The 20,866-nt window shown below is 38.3% G+C and overlaps 3 protein-coding genes across 3 annotated transcripts; 1 reads left to right on the top strand and 2 right to left on the bottom strand.

Annotated features, from left to right (window-relative positions):
• Window positions 1-193: 193 nt before the first annotated feature.
• LOC126799678 (uncharacterized) lies at window positions 194-2,163 on the bottom strand. Its single transcript, XM_050526921.1, has 3 exons — window positions 2,032-2,163; window positions 871-1,654; window positions 194-680 (listed from the first exon to the last, which is right to left on the bottom strand). The coding sequence occupies exons 2-3, from the start codon at window positions 1,508-1,510 to the stop codon at window positions 478-480; spliced, it is 843 nt and encodes a 280-aa protein (XP_050382878.1). The 5' UTR covers window positions 1,511-1,654; window positions 2,032-2,163; the 3' UTR covers window positions 194-477.
• Window positions 2,164-11,624: 9,461 nt separating this feature from the next.
• Window positions 11,625-13,730, bottom strand: LOC126799326 (metal tolerance protein 4). The gene is made up of 7 exons (XM_050526510.1): window positions 13,538-13,730; window positions 13,260-13,432; window positions 12,863-13,061; window positions 12,572-12,750; window positions 12,295-12,445; window positions 12,037-12,170; window positions 11,625-11,804 (listed from the first exon to the last, which is right to left on the bottom strand). The coding sequence occupies exons 1-7, from the start codon at window positions 13,728-13,730 to the stop codon at window positions 11,625-11,627; spliced, it is 1,209 nt and encodes a 402-aa protein (XP_050382467.1).
• A 2,150-nt stretch (window positions 13,731-15,880) lies between these two features.
• Window positions 15,881-17,446, top strand: LOC126796922 (uncharacterized). The gene has a single exon (XM_050523637.1). It carries the CDS (start codon window positions 15,881-15,883, stop codon window positions 17,444-17,446), a length of 1,566 nt encoding a protein of 521 aa, XP_050379594.1.
• The last annotated feature ends 3,420 nt before the right edge of the window (window positions 17,447-20,866 follow it).

Raw genomic sequence — 20,866 nt, 5'->3', positions numbered from 1 at the left:
TCCTTTTAAACCTCCAGAACCTAGTCAGGATCCCCTTCCTAACTCACTTCAGCCAAATCTCGGGCGATGTCAAAACCAAAATATGGCAAAATAACAAGATGGCAACTTATTCTAGAACCAGAAATTTGGATGCAGTGGTGCTGAAAAAATTAAATCATCAAAACATGCACAGACAGACTAAAGCCGGTTGAAACTTCGACTGTGTTTGGCCCAGATTATGGGCTTAAATTCTCAAATAATCTGACTAAGGTGTTTGGTGAATCAGCTTATTTTCTAAGTTCACGAACTCCGATGCAACTTTAGGCAAATTATGAAAGCTACATAATGAAGCTTTTAGAAGCTGCTGTTGATTAAATTTGCAAACACAGATTTTTCCAATCACCTCAGGGCAAACTGGCCCGAAATATAGTTGAGTCCAGTTTTTGAGTTGAATCCACTGTTTCTAGCACATGAAATTGTGATGTAAACATAACCCCATCAATTTGCCCCTACAAACTTCAATACAGCGAGATAAAGGCCCTGCTCATCCAAATAGTCGGTTAATTTGAAGAAATGTTCTGCTGCAACTTCCTCTAAAGTACTCTTCTCAGGCAAGTCAGAAGTTATAACATCTGGATATTGTTGCCGTTGTTTCTCCAAAACTTCTCTTCCTTGGGGATGGCTGATAACAAGTTTTGCACCTAAACCAGAAGCAGAAAAAACTCAGAACTAAGGGTTGTCAAGGAATGAACACTTGATAAAAAAATCAAAAGGCACTACTTAATTAACTCATCGAACAAAAGATGGTAATTAATGGCACACCTGATTAACAATCATTACATAGAACATGATATCAACGCAAAGAAATATTGATCAAATTATGAAAATCACCTGGAGAAAAACATTTTGCAACTGCTCCAAACACCTGTGTGAGGTTAAAGGGAACTGCCGGAAGGAAATAGAGAAAGATAACATCTAAAGGAGCCCACATATCAGGTGCATATATCAACTCTCCTTGCCAACACTTAACCTTGTCATATTTTTCTTTAATGCCGGCCAACACAAAAAGTGAATCATGAATAACAGCCAGCATACTGCATGGTGATGATTCAACCAATTGATCCACAAACGCTTCAGAACCAACTGATACCATAACCCTAGAAGTTTCTTTAATCTCTCCTGCAGATATAATGCGTTCAACCTTTAATTTATCTTGTTCAGAACTGAAATCATCTGAATCAAGAAATGACCAATCTTTCTCAGCAACATCTTCAAAGTTGATTACAGACACTACCCCTTCAGAAACTACTCCTTCATTTGTTGGAACTGTCGCACCAACAGGTGCTAAGCGAGCGCGCAAAGAATGATGTGAAAGAACCGGAAATGATGGAGAAAGAGGAGAGATGTAGGTGTTTCGATGACAGACACGGTTGGTTAAAATGCACTGGGGTTGCTTTTTAGGACAAGGTAACAGAAACTGGCAACTGGGCAATTGAAAGAGAAGAAACTGGGATGAGAAGAGCAAATTCATTGCAGACAACTACTTAAACTACTTTTTAGGATGTTTTTGGTATGAAATGGAGCAAGTTCAGCAGCTTAATCACCGATAGAGATAGAGGATTTTCACTCAACTTATTAGCACGACCTACTCAACAAATCCTTCATATTAAAGTCCCTGTATGCAAGGAAACACCGCATATTCAATACTTCAAGTGATAGCCAAAGATTCAATTATTCAAGTACACAGCTACCATCAACTTAGTTTCAAGCAGTAAATCTAAACCCATCATCCAACATTAGAACTATTCCTCTGTAAACTATCAAACAGTCCCAAATGTGCTAAATATTTATCTCAAAGAAATGGAATTCTATTGCAGCAATTACTAGGTTTCAGAATTCAAGTAAAACAGAGAACATTGCACTCAAAGCCAACATCTTGCACCAACTTTTTCTCTCCATTTTCATATTTCATTATACAAACAATGAATGAGCAAGAACCAGAATTTCAAAATATGTAAAGAGAACAAGGGAGTAGAAACCCAAGAAACTTACTTCTAAGCTCGACGGCGAAGAAAGGGTATCACCGTAAAGCCCTAATTCCAGCCGCCCGTCGCTGTAATTCCAGAAGTCTAAAACCTGGGCTCTTCTCTACTTGACTTCCAGAACTTGCTACTGTCAACTTGGCAAGTTAATTGGATTTGAGATAATCGTTATATAAAATGATATTTATATATATAATTTTTTTTATTAAAGATATGATATTTATATTTCGACTTCTTTATTTGGTAAGAGCAACCAAGGCATAAGAAAAATCACACTTTCTTCCTGTACCAAAAAAAAATCACAATTTCTTCGGACATTTTTCCACAGTAAATAATTCCAATGGCGTACATCATCGAAAATCATGTGAGATAACGGTTTATAAGTATTGGAATCAAAATCTTAAACTTGTTTGTAATTGAGAGCTTTAATCTCTTTCTTGAATTTATTTAAAATTCCGGCCTCCTTGTTTCAAACTTATCCCACACTAATTTCTAACTATGAGAAGAATCTCAAGCATAGCCAATAAGTTTAAAACATGGAGACCTGAAATTCTAAAAGAATTTAAGAATGGAGCTACATCTTTTACTTACCAACAAGTTTATGATTCTATTTCTCATACTTTTATATTCTTATTCCATAAATTTATAAGCACCTTAGTGAAGATGCATATGAGATTTCGGAACTACGTTTAAAGGTTAAGTCAGTTCATTGAGAAAAACCTCTTTTTTTTTATATATAGAGGATTACAATGTATTTTTAAGGTAATTATAAGGAATCCTAATTCTACAAAAAATAAAAAGAAGAAATTAGGGCATCCAGTTTCTGGATTACCGGGTTGGAACCATTTCACATGGGCCTCGTCAGGGATTAGTGTAATAACCCTAGATTTTTAGAACCACATTTGAATTGAATTGAATTCTATAAGTTATGAAATTCAATTAAAATGAAATTGTTTGTTTGCAAACTTTACGAAACGGAAATGGAAACGTTCCGAGAACGTTTAATAAGAAAACGTTACGTTACCGAACGATTATATCGACTTTTATTCCGTCGATCGGTTTCGAAAACTTCCTTCACAAAAGTTGTAGAGCTCGTCGATACGAGTTCGTGGATATGTGACGCGTTCTAATCGGACGACGTACGTAAAAGTTATTAACGTCGGAAGTTAGTTTCCGATTTGGAAACTAGTATAAATAGATATTTATGGGATTAGGGTTTCCATAATCAGAAACCCTCCCTCTCTCCTTTCGACCCGCCTCCCTTCTCCTTCTCTCTCCCCGAGCTCGACCTCTCCCCCTCCGAAAAAGCTTGCATCGGCGATCTCCTCCGTCAGCCGACCGTGTCGCCCACCGCCTGCCTAGGAAGCATCACGCGACCCTCCACTACCGACCCCGAGCTCGACACGCCGTTCCACACCGCGCCGGAGCTCCACCAGCTACCCTTGGATTCGGCAGAAAGAACGTCCCCATCCTAGGCGCATCTCCGACGAAGCACGAGCACGGAGGAGGGCTTCTCTACGCCGATCCTCGCCTTGGTACTCTCTGCCTTCAACTTGGAGACCATCAACGATCCAAGCCTTTCCGAGACCAAATCGGAGGTTCTAGCTTCGATCAAGGTATTAATGGATGTGTTTATTGGTTGTGAGTGTTTGATGTTGAATTTGGGATAGTTTAGAATGATTATGGAGTGAGAATCGGAGGAGTTTTGGGGATACCGCTGCCTTAGGCGGCGCGTGTGGAGGCTTGAGGGGGGCTAAGCACGGCGAGATGCCGTGGGGAGGTAGAGGAGGAAGAGATAAGAAGTTTGGAGGCGGCGGTGGCGTGATACGCGCCGTGGTTAGCCTCGGCGCGTGTATTCCACGCGCCGCCACGGGTGGCGGCGCGTGAACAGTGATTCCGAGAAGGGTATTTTGGTAATTTACTTAAATGTAAATGTAAATTTTATTTACATACGGTAAATGTAATTAAATTTTACCTACGGTGAATGTAAATATAATTTACTTTCAGTAATTGTAAAAAGGTAAATTGTAAATGGTAACTTAGTAAATTTTATTTACTGAGATTGTATTTACATTTAAACAGTATGTATACGTACAAAAATACGTATATAATATTTATACGTACAGAATATGTATATAATATTTATACGTACAGAAATACGTATTAATGGTATATTTGTACAGTAACCGTGAATAGTAACAGTGAACAGTAACTTCGTAAAACCGAAAATTGCTGATCAGTATCCGATTATTACTGTTTCGGCATTTAAAGGTTTACGAAACGAATCTAAATTTTTTTCTTATCTTTTCAAGGTGATCGTTAAATCGAGGAAAAGAATTATCTTCGGAAATTGTGGAATTACGCTCAAGTCAATAAGGTGAGTAAAAATCTCACTTATTTACGAATCTACCCTTGCGGTGATTCAAGATTTTGCAAGAGTTTTTAAGATTGAATTACGACACGTATACAATATAGTGGATTACATATATATCGTATAAATGGTAATAAGTACATATATATATAGTTTGCTATATTATATACTGTTATGAATTCATTGGAATTGGTCATTTCGAATGACGAGAATTAAATATTGAGCATGTGATTTGATTTTTGTACAATATGAGGTGTGATTATTGTACGTGATTTTAACATGAGTTTGTTAAAATGTTTTGTCTTCGGACGAGTTTTTGTCTTCGGACGTGTTTATGAAATATGACATGTATATGATATAATGGATTATATATATATTGTATAAATGGTAAATATGTACATATATATATATAGTTTGCTATATAATATACTGTTATGATTTTATCGTGATTTATGTCATTTCGATGACGAGATTTAAATATCGAGCATGTGATTTTGATTTGTACAATATGATGTGAGATTATTGTACGTGATTTTAACATTGAGATTGTTAAAATGTTGATTTGTCTTCGGACATGATTTTTGGTACAATATGATGTGAGATTATTGTACGTGATTTTAACATTGAGATTGTTAAAATGTTGATTTGTCTTCGGACGTGATTTGGTACAATATGATGTGAGATTATTGTACGTGTTTGGCAAGTCGGAACCTAGCCTTTGGCCGGGCGAAAGTTACGATACAGTTAGAGCTCTAGTATGTCTGCCTTAGTACTGCATGTGAGGTAACGGGTGGTTATCTGCTCATGAGTACTCAGTTTATTTTGGATGTTGGGTAGCGGGTGGCTATCCAATATCAGCGGTGTATTACGAGAGGGGTAACAGATGTGTACCAGCGTTCTTGGTACCCGTAGTATAAATGCATTTGGGTAACCAGAATGGTTACTTAAATTTTCTCATGAGCGTTTCATTTCATATTCTCTTGGGACAACCAGATGGGCTGTCCATTGACTCATGAGGGCATTTATATTTGTTGATTTGTGATTTTTCATATATTTTGATATGCGAATTATATTTTGATTTTACTCATACGAGCTATAAGCTTACCGGGTTTGTGTTACAATCCCGGTGCACCAATTCGATGGTGTAGGGGATAATTTCGCAGGTGCTGATTAGTGGAGGTTGAGCGACGACTACGGAGGCTCGAAGTCGTTCGTATCCTACTTGTGGTGAGGTTCTAGCGTGGATTTGTGTGTGAGAGTTGGTGTGATTTTATTTGTGAGACTTGTGAGTGATTTGTGAGGATTATTACATTTCCATTTTATGTATGGATTATAAATTTGGGTTGTAATAATTGGTTTGTCTGAGTTGTTTTGAGAACTCGGAATTGATCCGCTGTGACACTTTAATGATTTCGATTTTATTGAGATTATTTTGTGTTTAACTACTTTAGAATTTTGAGTTTTTAAGCTCGAAATTTTAGGGTCGTTACAATTAGTCTCATGCCTGAGGAATTACGTTCGGTCGTGAGGACACCCTGGTGCCGGGTTTCTAGACTGGCCCATCCGCTTCGGTATGCAATGGTGTACCACCATGGAGCATTGGGGAGGTTTTCCTCTGCTGGGTTTGCCTTCGAGCCCCACATAAGAAATGTCTTGGAATTGGAAATAAAAAAAAATAAATGTGTCTTTATACCATAGTGCACTTGATAAAAAATAGTCTATTGGTTTTGAATGAATGATAAAATGGGGTTGTTTTTTTTCCATGACTTTTATACCCCCGCTTGTTAAACTACACACACACACACACTCCCTCTCTCTCTTTCTCTCTCCCTCTCTCTTTCTCTCTCTCTCTCTCTCTCTCTCTCTCTCTCTCTCTCTCTCAAACCAATCCTTTTGTTTCTGATTTTCTCCCTCTTCCAATTCTCATTGTCCGAGCAACGAACAAAAGTGAGATACAGGGGGACAAACCCTTGAAAATCTGAAGCCAAGAAGAAGAAGAACAACATTGCCATCCTCTTGTATTAAAACGACATCGACGTTGCGGTAGAGGAGGAGAACCAAACTGGGTTCATGTTTGTCAAGGACTTCTGAGTCAAGTCAGAAGATTAATCGTCCATAAGGATGTGAATAGGCTCAATGCTCCATTGAAGTATTAACATGATTAATGAATTGAAGGAAATCCCTTCGTGGATGTCAAGTTGGTCAGCATATATACAAAATAGGGATTTATAGAAGATGCACGGAAGGTGTTCGATGAAATGCGCGAGAAGGAATTTATAAATGTGCTCGACCATGATTGAGGCACATTTGAAAGACCAGATTTGAGGGGAGGTGGTGAAACTTTTCTTGATGAGTTGATGATGTGAGGGATGAAGTGTTGCTTAATTAAATTTGTTCCAAATGGTGCCACAAATTATGATAACTATTAGTCATCGACACAGTTATTAATAGCAACATATATATTTGATAGTTACTAACACAGTTATATGGTAGTTACCATTATAGTTACTAAGACAATTACTCAATTCTAACAAAGTTACTAATATAGTTACAAGACAGAGACACAATTCCAATAGACTTACTAATATAGTTACCAAGACAGTTACTCAATTCCAATAGAGTTACTAATAATTACTCAATTTCATGATATAGTTACTAATATAGTTACCAAAATAGTTACCACCATAGTTATCAAGACGGTTACTCAATTCCAACAAAGTTACTAATAAGTTACCAAGAGAGTTACGCAATTCCAATAGAGTTACTAATATAGTTACCAAAACGGTTATTCAATTCCAACAGAGTTACTCAATTTCAATATAGTTACTAATATATTTACCAAAGACAGTTACCAATATAATTGCCTAGACAGTTACACAATATCAATATAGTTACTCAATATTATCAGTATTTGCTCATGTAACTATTTAAGTAACTAATCATGTAACTAATTAAACTACCAAAAAGGCTTCGATTCGAGATTATAACTCTAACTTCTCTTGTCTCCAAATCAACGACTGGTATTATCGTAGTGAATAGACAATCAAACAACGATAGTTACATGAAGGTTACATGTGCTAGTGACATGGTAAAACAAATATTGGTATTGAGTGACACACTACAAATTATCAGTTACATGAGTAGTCACTTGACCACATATTTGGGTGGTTACCTAGCTAGTAATTAACTAGTTATATGGTTAGTTTGGATTCTTTTACTAAAGTTCAAATTAGAGACACAAACCTATTTTGTCTTACATAGTTGTTCACAATTTCGGTAACTCCATTCTTCAATTTAATATTGTGGCTTGTTTCATTTCATATCAAGGTATTTTGGTCAATTTCAGTATTTATAATGATAATTGTAGCAACATGGGTTTAGTACCATGCTGCTACAGTTATCATTGTAGTTACCTAATAGCTTAGACAACAACATGGCAATTACTGCTCTAGTTGTATTTCCATAACCAACATGGCCAGTAGCTTGGTAGTTACTGCTCCAGTTACCAATATAGTTACATGTCTAGTTATATATATGGTTAGCTATATGATCAGTTACTTGAGTAGTTACATGACTAATTACAATATCATTTACAAGACCAATTACATGAGCTAGTAACATGATTAGACATGTAACGTTGTCGTACAACGACACACTGCAAATAATATGTAACATGACCAATGACTAGTTACTTCGGTAGTTACTTGTCATGTTACCTGAATAGTTACATGATTAGTTAATGAACTAGTCAAGTTACTTGATTAGTTACGCAAGGAATTACACAAGTAGTAACCAAATAATTGAGTAGTTACATGACCAGTTACTTAAGCACATAGTTCAATTACGTGAGTAGTTACTTTACTAGATAGTTTGGTAGTTACATAGCTAGTATTTAAGTAGTTACATGGTATGTTATAAACTAGTTACTTGCTCATGGCCTCGTGACATGGTTAAGACATACGATTGTTACAATGCTTGAGTAATCAAAAGACTGGTTATACCATGCAAAAAATCAGTTACATGAACAATAAATGTGTAGTTACAAAATGAATTACATCAATAGTGCATATATAGAAACTTGAGAAGTAACATGAGAAGTTACTTGAGTAATTTAGTTAAATATGTAGTTACTTAGTGGATCATGATATGTGTGTATATGAGAGACCAGAGGTGAGAGAAAGTGGTGGAACTTTTCCTGATAAACTGATGATGTGAGAGGGATAGACTGTAGTTGGATCTGTTTATGTTCCGAATGTACTGGAGACGTGTGAGAACTGTTAGTTATCGAGATAGTTACTTAATACCAACACATTTACCTGATAGTTATACATACATTTACTAAAAGAGTTACCCAATGTAATAAAGTTATTGAGAAAGTTACCTAGTATCAAGGTTACTAACACAATATTGTCACATAAACAGTTACCAAGACAATTACTCAATGCCAATATAGTTACCGAGATAGCTACATCAACAATCTAATTATGTCAATACAATTAATGAGGCAGTTTCATCAAAAAATACTTTGAATGTTACATTAGTAGTTACTTATTCTTCATGTTTCGTTGTCGTGGTGCGGTACAACATCGTGCTGCGTTTGTTGTCCACTTTATGTGATGGTTATTTAATATAAGTACAGTTACTAAGTCATTTACTGCACATCAACAAAATTATTCACACACTTACCAAACAGTAAAAAAACAAAGTTGCCAACACAATTATGAAGATAGTTATTCAATGTCAATACATTTACAAGACCAGCTAAGTACGTGCGTAGTGCCCAATGACTTAAGTAGTTACATGAGAAGTTACTTGCTGGAGTAGTCCAGTTACATTAGTAGTTACTTGACCAGTTGGATAGTTACAATGTCAGTTAAATGATTAATTATTGATCAATCGAGAACCTAATAACATATACATGTAACTGGTGATAATTGTTAAAATTCATTGTACTTAGAGTAGAGTTTTCTTCAAAGACATCACCACGAAATGATTGCCCTGGGCATAGGGTAGACATTTTCTCCAGTCTGTTGTATCTCCCAATATCACACCTACACAAAAGCAATATCTATACAGTTACCTAACAATTATTTAATAAAAACACAGTGACTAATATAGTTATATACATAGTTACCAATACAGTTATTAAGACAAATATTCAATACCAACAAAGTTATTAATACAACTACAAATAGTCAGTTACTTGACCAGTTACCTCCATAGTTACACAGTTGTTATAGACTGCACGACTAGTTAGATAAACAATTACTTGATTGCATGACTAGTTACATGTATAGTTACTTAACCAGATGTAGACAATTACATGCCCAGTCACATAAACAAAATACAAACCAAGCTCATAAAAATACAAAGGTTAACTAACTAGGTAAATATTATGATCAACTAGGTGATAAGAGAATAACCTCTTATGGTCATATTACAACACCACTGACACTAATAACATACCAAAACAATAGAGGTATTATATAGCCACAACCTCATTGAGTACTTTTATCAAACATCTTATATGCATTACTTCTTTACATTAAAATTGAGCAATAACAATTGAATAAGGCCAGTAGCAAATGAGTTATGGTTGAATTGCAACAATCATAACATCATATCTATCAAATTCATAACTAGACAATCAGATTTAAGGTAAAGAAACTATGCATCGACCCAGGAGCTTCGTTTCTTGTAAAACCAGACCTAAAACAAAGATGACTATAAGTTTAATTAAGCAATGAGAGCGAGGGAGAGAGAAAGGTTAGAATATCTTATAAAGGTGATCAGATATGAAGGAGATTAGCTTGGAGACCCGATCGGTTGAGCACATCGACGAATTACGACTCAACCTTGTAGACATCACTGTCTTTGGGATGGTTTGCTGAAGAAGAGGAATTGACGAAGCCTTGACGACGACTCTAACGGCGATGTCATCAAGGTGTGGTCAAACTCCTCCACTATGTTGTCAAGATATTTGTAGGTGATGACAGAGATGTGGCAGATTAGAGAGAGAGAGAGAGAGAGAGAGAGAGAGAGAATAGAGGTCAGGTAGGATAAATAGAATATATATATATAGTAGAATTGTTACTATTACGGTTAGTATTGTGATAACCACTGACACGTTTGTAATAATTTAAATTTTAAATGGTAGAGGTTTTTACACTGACTCTTATTTATCAAAATCTCAAACTAGAGACCCTAATTAATATTTTGGATCTTTAAATGCCCTTAATAATCAAAAGCCTAAATAAACATGATTTTTTTTTAGAGGGTAGAATGACTAATATAATTTTGAGGACAACCTTTTAGTGTCATTCCTTAAACAGTAATGAATTTTTTTTTCCTTTATGGTAATTATGTAAGATGAATAAATGTAATTTAATAATTAAAATTAGAGTGACCCCACGACCCCACTCATTTCTGGAGTGGCAATATTTAAAAATAGAACATGAGTATGTAGTGTAAAATGGTGTGAAATTCACTCCCTATGTTGAGTTTTACGTACACCTTAGAGAAGATTTACTCTATCATGTTTACCTATTGAAATGTGACATCTTCACTATCTTTTCGCTTACTTCGTAAAAAGGCCACAAAACATTTGCATCCATTCGCTTGTCTAAAGCAATCGAAGATACTTGTTTAGTGTCATTTTCACTAAGTTCATACGATTATAGTGAAAGCTTTTTTATATTTTTTTTATGGAGATTATAGTGAATGTTTTGTTTAAACGTTTAAACAATCCAAGCATAAACTTTCATCTATCTTGTAATTGAAAAATGTTTTTGTCTTTTTTTTTTCTTCTGAAATTGAATAAATTTTGTTCTGAAGATGCTTGCACGGTTCATACTCTTGTATTTGCCATGATTTTTACAATGAAGTGGTTATATATTCTTTTTCCTTGACATACTACTCTCCCTTGAAGATGTGGAAAGATGTTATACTTTCAAATTTCAAGCACGCCTTCAGGGAATTTGAATACAAACCAATAAGGCAACGCAACCAGAAGTCCCTCCTGAAGTAGACACATGAATGCAACCAAAAAACCCTCCTGAAATATACACACTTGACCCGTCCACTATTAGATTACTGAAAACTAATTCATATGATTCTCACAAATTACAATCCTTAAGGCTCTCAAATCTCAATCATTAAGACTTCAGCATTGCTCAAATCAAGTTCACAGAAAAAAGAGTAGTATTATTTCATTGCAAACTCTGAATCAACTATCAAGGATGGCTTTTGGGAAGCCTACTTAGAACAGAGTGCTCTGGCTTGTGATCACATTCATAATCAAGATGAACGAATGCCCGCTCGACTTCAGGGAGCTCTTCGATCTTTATTTGCAATGATTCTCCAATTGCATGTGCTTCTTTCAGTGGCAAATCTTCGGGCAGTTCAATGTCAACCTGCTTTTGTATAAATAGTTCTGTTAGTAGTTATGCATGCTCCAGACATGATTGTTTATTTCTAGCTATCTTGTTATCTTGTAACTATAAAATAGGCAACCCCAACACAAACCGAACTTGTAAAACACTAAAATCTAGTTCTTCTGAAACACCGAGTTCAAATGAAAAGAGAAGGACTATCTGATATTGAATTAGAACGGTGGAGTGTAAACTAAAAACTTGAGCATTCTACCTCAACGAAATAGAGGACCCCGAAGGTGTAGGCTCTGACTGTATCGACACGTCTGATTAAATTGTGGTACCTTATGATCAGATATGTGAGTTTCTGCAACACTTCAGGAGGAGCTGATTGTCCAATCAAAGAGACTACATGTAGGAAAACAATCAAAAGTACTGTCACATTAGTGTTCCCAACTGCACAGTAGTTGCGACGCTAAGTTCCTGCAAAATAGAGCCGTGTGTGTGTGTGTGATAAGAGCGAGATAGAGACCTGCATTTTCTAGGACAGTCCCAGACCAATTAGAAATTGTATAAAGTGCGAGGATGATAGCCCCAACTGGATCTATCCACCAATAGAATTCATCTCCAAGAACAGCAGCAACCAAGCCAACCACATTGGTGACCACATCAAAATAGTGATCCTGGAAATCAATATGAGAAAGAGTAATGAGTTGATATATCAAAGCATTGAGGAAAAACAATTAAGAACAGGAGAGATGGCATGTGGAGTTAGCAAAGTGTATAAAATTCATGTAGCAATGATAAACCTTTGCATAGGCGCGGACAATTGTGTTTCCTGAGCTTCTACAGTACCACCAAAGAACAAGTTTGACGGCAGTAGCTGTCAGCATGATTGTATACAACCAGATCAACTTTTCTGAAGTCATCTTTTCGGAAGGTGTGTCTTCGATAAGTTGTTTTATGGCTTGGACAAGAACTTGAAAGCCTGCAATGGCATGATTCCCATGAAACATTTACATTATCCAAATCCGCTACATAATCGGTCTATCTACTGCCTGAACTAATATCAAACAAGGACTGAGCACACAATTATATACCTAGAGTGGCCATGACAGCTGCGAATATGACAATGCCTACCGGTTGCACTCTCAACTTCCCAATAGGATACTTGTAGATGTTTATGTTTTTCATAGACAAGTGTGTGAACCAAAGTATACCACCAGCCATAAGGTCTAACAAAGAATCCAGAGTTGAAGCTGCAATAGCTAAGGATCCACTCTTCAGTGTAGCATATATCTGCATTTATTGCAGTACAAACAATTACAAGTGCATTCAAACACAGGAAAGAATGGTTTACACTTTACAGTGACCAGTCGATTATTTTGGTAGAATTTGATTATCATGGACTTTTTTTGGCTTAACAGTTCCTATAAGCAGATATGTACGTATAATATGAGAAGAAGTAAGCTTCAGATTCTTGCTCGTTAATGTAACCTTTAAAGCAAGCAGAAGGGTATTTGCCCAATTAGATATTTTCATTGCTCTCTCATGCTGAGCTTGTTCTTTTCTATCTTTCTCTTCATCAATCGCATCCGGTGATTCTAGAGAGTCAACTTCCTCAAAAGACCTTAAGGTGGCAAACTGTTTCTCATAGTATTCTCTCTCCCCTGATACAAAAAAAAAGGAACCAAGAGTTATCTATATATATATATATATATACATATATATGAGTGAATAAATTCATTGATAATTGCATTAGTTAAATTTGTTACCTTCTATCAAGCCAGTAGTTTTACTGAGGTTTAGATGAAAAGGGGCCTCAGGATCGAAACCAGACCGAACTTTGTCAGGTAATTTAGACAGGAAATCAAATCTTAGAGCAGTAACTGAGTTCCGGTCTTGCAGTAGTAACTCATTTTTTTCACCTTCACTTGACAACAGTTTTGTTTTCAAACCTCCTTCCATATACTCAAATTTCAAGATCAACTGGCGTTTGATCCTACACGTCCAGAACCACAAGAAACGCATTAATAGAGATTCAAGAAGATTTTGAGCCCAAACAACAGCTGCCGTTCGCAGGTGTTAAAGATATATAGTTGATTTTCAACAAAAAAGAAAGGAAAGATATATAGTTGTCATTTTAGAGAACTCAGACATGCAGGAAAGTGATATACGTATATAGCAGCACATGATATGTGACTTTCTATGATAAGAAGCACTAGCTGAGTATAGATGAAAAGCCTAGCCAAAAGAAATATTTGCACCAAAAACTGTAGCACTTTGCCACAGAATTGAAGAAGCTTTAACAGTGTAGCAAATAAAAAAGTGCAGCAAAGTAGCAAAGTAACCACCTTAAAATTGATCATAAGCAGCTTGCGATGATAAGTAAACCAACCGATCCGCTGGTACGTTGGACAATTTCGGAGACACTTTCTCTCATGCAGAAAGAAGACGAGATACACAGTATGTAGCTACTGTCATTGAAGATCAGCTAATTCCCAAGTAGATGATAGTTCCTTAGACCTAATCTATGTATGCTATCGATCACCTCTTGGATGCTTCCACTTTTATTGGCCATTTAGCTAGTTCAGGAAGATATATAGATCTTCCTACACTTACATGATAATAGAATTTATATGCAAGCTACAAAGAACAAGTTGGTCACTGTAGTGTCTGGATAGATATGAAGAGAAAAGGACAGTTGCTAATTAAGTTTTCCCATAGCCCGAGGGATCGTTTGTCATGTATGCATGTGCTCATTAGCTGCTGCCTGTAAGAAGCCCATGAATGCATGCATTGCACTTGTGGCGCGCGATTAATTGACAACATACAAGGATCGCTTTCTTCTCAATCATGTATACATCTATGCACTACGCCAGATTCACTCTTGAGCGACGACATCTGACGACATTGGACAACGTCCGTCGCCCAAAACACTTTAAGCGACAGATAACTGAGTTCGTCACTTAAGGAAGATCTGGAACGACGGACAGTGAACACTGCCGTCGCTTAAACTCTATAGAGACGAACATTGATTTATTCCGTCGCTTTAACGTTTTTAAATCTATTTAGGCAGTTGGCCTTAAAGACAAACAGAAACTGGATCTGAAATTGAAAAATGATGCTGCAGCTGCGATTTTGAAGAGATTTGGGAGAAAATTTGAAGTAAGTGGTGTAAACCTTCTTCTAGCTCTCTTCTCATTGATTTGTGAGGTTAGCATGAACTCTATATCATTTCTTCATCTTTTTTTACCATATTTTGTGTTTATTTGAGCATGAATTTAGTGTTTTATAGTTTAGTTTTAATGTACTCATGCAATTGGAGGTTTATTGTAGAGTTTAGTGTTAGGATATTACCCAATTTTAGACCTTGAATTTGGTGTTTTAGAGCTTGAATTTGGTTCATTTTAGAGCTTCAATTTAGTGTTTAAGAGTTTAGTATTAATTTACTCAATTTATGATAAAATCAGTACTTTATTCATCACTTAATATATGTATGTAGTGTTGATTTTGGTTTTGTCCAAGTTATATGTATAGATTAATTTAGTGCAGAATAGTTTTTGCATATAGACTTAGTGAATGTGAAAATCAAATATATGCTTTATTCATGAATTTTTTTATTTTAATTTATTTACTAAGTATGTGTTTATTATCCGGTTGAATGTGTGTAAGAGTGAACTCTTGCAATAATTCACCGGTTGCTTTTAACTTAGAATTCCCGTTCGAGAATCACTTGTACGGCATTTGATTCTTGAATTGTCCCATTTTTGGACAGTTTGGGAGAACATGACTTTGTTGAGCGACCTTGCACTTCATGTGATTTCATTTTTAGTTTTGGATATTGATTTCAACAGGATCTCCCTATATTGTTCCTCAAGTGCAAACTAGGTTTAGATATTTGTGCACTTGGGGAACTGTATGGAGATGCTGCCGAAATTTTTCCAAAACCAAAATTGAAACTCATGAAAACAAGAAGCTTAACAAAGGAAGTGTTCTCCTAAATGGGATAGGACCCTAACCGAAGGCATAAGGCGAAGAAGAGCAATAAGAATAAGTATATTACATGCATGTATTGTATATTTTTACTAACTTAATGCATATTTACTATTTCAGTTATGACAGATATTCCAGACAAGAGTTGGATGCAATACCATAGAAGTGATAACAGATACCTTGATGGGATATATCTTTTTGTGAACTGGGCTCGTAAGAACAATAATGGGAATGTCTACTACCGTTGCCCGTGCGTAGATTGTTGTAACCACAAAACGGTGACAGAACACAACTTGTATGCACACTTGTCTTGTAGGGGTATAATGAGCACTTATACAGTATGGGACCATCACGGTGAAGTTTCAAATGAAGCAAACATGAGTGAGCTTCGAAGGCGATACATTCAGCAAAGGGCATCTTCTAGTGGTGATGTCGGTCCTTCCATGAACCCAATCACAGAGCTTATTCATGATTCTTTCCCGTATTACCCTGGATATGATCCTCATGCAGTAGATGACCCGACTACTGATGGTGAGCCTACGTTTAGTGATGTTGTAGATGATGATTATGAAAAGTATGATAGGCTTTTACAGGAAGCCCAGACCCCATTGTATGATGGTAGCACTGAGACAGTTTTGAGTGCCGTCTTAAAAGCAATGCAATTGAAAGTAGATAATGGATTGTCTGACAAAAGTATTAACGACATATGTACTTATATCAAAGACTTGCTTCCTCCTGGACACATTTTTCCCCTTAATATGCAAAGGATTAAAAAGATCTTGAAAGATATCGGTTTGGGTTATGAAACAATTGATGCATGTGAGTATAATTGTGTGTTGTTTTACAAAGATAACAAAAGTCTTCATTATTGTCCTAAATGCCTAACTCCAAGATGGATGCCACATGAAGAAGGTAGGAAGAACACTAAAATTGCCCGGAAAGTGATCCGTTACTTCCCTCTGACCAAAAGGTTGAAGCGTTTGTACATGTCGCCGCACACTGCAAAGGCAATGAGGTGGCATGGAGAGAGGCGTGTAGATGATGATGACTCTCTCAAACACCCGGCAGATGGAGAGGCATGGCAACATTTTGATAGATCATTTCCTGGTTTTGCCCACGACACTCGAAATGTGCGTCTTGGACTTGCAACAGACGGTTTCAATCCTTTTGGAACAATGGGAACCTTGCATAGCACGTGGCCTGTTGTTGTGATACCGTATAATTTGCCTCCATCAATGTGTATGAAGAAGGAATTTAATATGCTGGCTTTGTTGATTCCAGGTCCTAAGTCTCCAGGAAAATGTCTTAGTGTGTTTATGGAGTCATTGATCGACGAGCTCATAACATTATTCACGCATGGAGTCCATACTTTTGATCGGTATGACGGATCCACTTTTATGATGAAAGCAGCAGTTTTGTGGACAATCAGTGACTTTCCAGGTTTAGGAATGTTGGCAGGCTCATGTACCCATGGGTATAAGGCGTGTCCTATTTGTTTGGATGATGTTTGCTCAGAACACATATGTGGGAGGATGGTATATGAGGGTCACCGCAGATGGCTACCCCAAGACCACCATTGGCGATCTGTTGGCCACGCATTTAATGGGTTCAGTGAATTTAGGCCAAGACCCTCTACTCTGTCTGGTGAGGAAATTTGGGCAAAAATAAACGCTCATGATTTCAATTAACATTTAGATTGACTTAGGGCCTAATCTAAATTTGCATACAATCGAATTCAATAACACTTAGAGTAGAAATCAAACAAGATTACATTTAAACACCAAATCTTTGTTGGAGACATGCTTCATGTATGACGTCACCCACCATGGTTTCACATGCAAATTTCCAGAATTTTTACCACTTTTAATCAACACAAACCGAACCTACTTAGGGCATGATTCGATTTGTGTCAATATGGTTGATGAATCTAGCACTCAAACACAATCTAGGGACTGCATCTAGGCACTAAATTCATATGCACATATCTGAAAATTATCTAAAAGTATGAGAAAGATGATTAGAACACAACAATAGAAATACAAACTCATTAATTATAGGAACCCATCAATTCGGCAAAGATCCAAAAATCCAATAAAACAATCTGAAAATTTCGATTCTTAATACATAACAATAATCCCACACAAACATCATACTACAATCTTCATAGATAAAGTATTGTAAAAAATCAAAAACGAACAAACCCGTGGAGATGAGTTACGAGAATCACACGTTATAGGAACCTTGGAGGTATGTCTTCAATGGTGATTTTGGTGGAGATGGAATTTGTATATGGGGAAGAATGACTTGCTGTTTTGGTGAAGGATGTTTGAGGTAGTATTTTGGTAGAGTTTTGGCTCTTGAATGCAAAGGAGAAGTGATGTTGGCATAGGCTTATGCCTGCCATAATCAACATAACTATCAGCGCGCTAAGGCTAACAAATAGCCCAACCTTGCAATACCAGCAGAGAGCCAGTCGCACTGGCTGTGCATTGGGCCGCCCCGCGGCCCAAATCAACTACGGACGCGCCCTCACGCGTATCTCAAAGAAGACAAAAATACCACCTTAATTGGACCTTGTCCCACACTCGAAAATGAGTAAATGATCTACCTCGACTCAACAATAAAAGGTCAAATCTCTGACCTCATAAGGGAAGTACACTACACCCTCTACTGTTACTCTGCATAAATTACCATCAGCCTAATTTGAGCGTCAGAGAGTTAAAGGCCACGCCACCGTGGTCTTTACTTTGACAGCTCGTGCTACTTGTGACAAGAAACGAACAAGGAGCACGGCATAATACATAACAAGGAATACTTCGTAACACATCAATATAATTCACTACGTTAACATTGGCGCCGTCTGTGGGAAACGCGACAAATCGTTTCCGTAAAAACACATGCAACACTTAGCGAAGCAACTACATTTCGACATGAGCACTCTCAATCCTTCCCCCCCCCCACTCCGGCAGACGGTCATGTAGAAGACGTAACAGACCTCAGCCTCAACCATCCCCTACCTTCCGCCAATGACCCTATCATCCTCACCCCTACACCCGGAACGGTCGCAAGTACTAGCGCAACTCCTGATCCGGAGATTTCCGCAAGAATGGAAAACATGGCCAAAGACCTAGCCGAGTGCCAGCAGCACGAAGCACTTGAATGCGAGAAGGCTGTGGCTTTGCAAGCCGAGAGGGACAGGATGCGAGCGCAGCTTGAGCGGGCTGAACGCAGTCATCAACACGACGAATCGCAATGCGAAGACAGTGCGCAAACGAAAGGACGGGAACAAGTTAACTTCAGCATCAGCTTGACTCATTCCGAACTCGCCCAGAAGCGGCCACCATCACCACGGCGTATTCCCAACCGTGAAGAGGGAAGCACGAGCGTCACCTCCCGCTCTAGACCCCAGACAACTGACCACAGCACGGATCCCACACTAGCTCTGATATTGCAGCGGCGAAACACAATAAAGCAGCGGGACGCTAACCCGCGGTACCGACCAGTGTTCCCGGCCAGGCCATGCCCCTTCACCACGCAAATAATGAATACCGTACGCCCTTTGCAATCCAAAAGTCAGAAAATTACACCATACACAGGCGAAGGCGACCCATTCCGGCACATAGATAACTTCAAAAAAGTTACTGCTAGCAGAGAATTTGGTGACGCCACACTCTGCCACCTGTTTAGCGAGACACTAGACGGGGATGGTATGAATTAGTTCTTCGAACAGCCGGCGAACTCCATGGATTCTTTCGCGCAGTTGACAACGGCATTCCTCAATCGGTTCATCCTCATGGCCGGGGCCGCACACAAAACTGACGGTATATTCCAAGTAAAGCAGGAAAACAGGGAAACGTTAGGCGCCTTTGTCATGCGATGGCAGACAGCAGCATCCAAATGCGGAAACCTGAACAAAACACTCACTTTTGCTCCATTCAAGGAAGGGTTGTGGTCAGAAAACTTCTTGTTCCATATCAACGTAGATCTTCGAGAGCGTGACGCCACATACCATGACATCATGACTCAGGCAGTGCGGTACGCTCAGGCAGAATACGTCACATACGGGGAAAAGTGAACCCCGGTACCATCAGACAAAAGCACTGCGCCGCAGACCCCCATACACACAAACACCATCCCCATACAGCGTGAGCTCTTTCTCGGCATGGAAGACCACAGCAAAGGAAGGAAAAGAGAGTGGCATCAGTCAAACCACCATGACACACGCAACCACGATCGGCACAGAGGCTGGGATAAGAGCAAGAGACTCGGCGGCGAGCGCCGCGACAACAGAGATCCTCGCCAAGTTAACGCGATGCGTCGTCGCAGTGGCCATACACCACCGAGGGAAGAAACCCTGGAAGACTTTTTTCACAAATATCAAGGGACGTTGAGGAAGCCTGCAAGGCCACAACGCCCTCAAACCGAAGTGGAGACTGCTAAGTGATACAGGTTTTATGAAAATGGAAGCCACAACATGAATGATTGCCAAACCCTCCGCACATTAAGAACCAACGGCGACACAGGGGTCCGAGCAGCGTAGCCAAGGGTACAGTAGAACGTCGTTGCCGTTGTAGAAAACCTGTCATGTCCAACCGGGCAAACATGTCCAACCCGACAAAAAAGCGCTTCAGCCGCAGTAACCATCCAAGGCAAGTGTACGCTATGACAGGGGGAAACACCAAGAGACAGAAGGAAGAATGGAAGCATATCACCTTCACTGAGGAGGAGGAAATTGACATTTCCTTACCCAATGACGATGCCTTCCTCATTGACGCAGTCTTGGGTGGACAATGGGATGTAGAGAAGATGATGATCGACACAGGATCCGCAGTCAACGACTTATTCAAGGGATGTAGAGAAGATGATGATCGACACAGGATCCGCAGTCAACGACTTATCCGCAGCCAAACACGCGCGATTAGGTGCACGCGCAACCGTCACGAAATCTTAGCGGTACATGCTGCAACAAACTTGACCGACAAGGTTGTCGACGCGCGAGACGGCGAAGTACCAAAAAGTAAGAAGAAGCAAAAGACTACACCTTACGAAGCCAAAACTCCAGTGAATCCCGAATCTTCCTTGAAAAGCATCACACCGTTCCCGCAGCA

The sequence above is a fragment of the Argentina anserina genome, chromosome 6 (assembly GCF_933775445.1).
Source record: "Argentina anserina chromosome 6, drPotAnse1.1, whole genome shotgun sequence".
NCBI classification, from domain to species: domain Eukaryota; kingdom Viridiplantae; phylum Streptophyta; class Magnoliopsida; order Rosales; family Rosaceae; genus Argentina; species Argentina anserina.
This window is presented reverse-complemented; position numbering and strand designations above follow the sequence as displayed.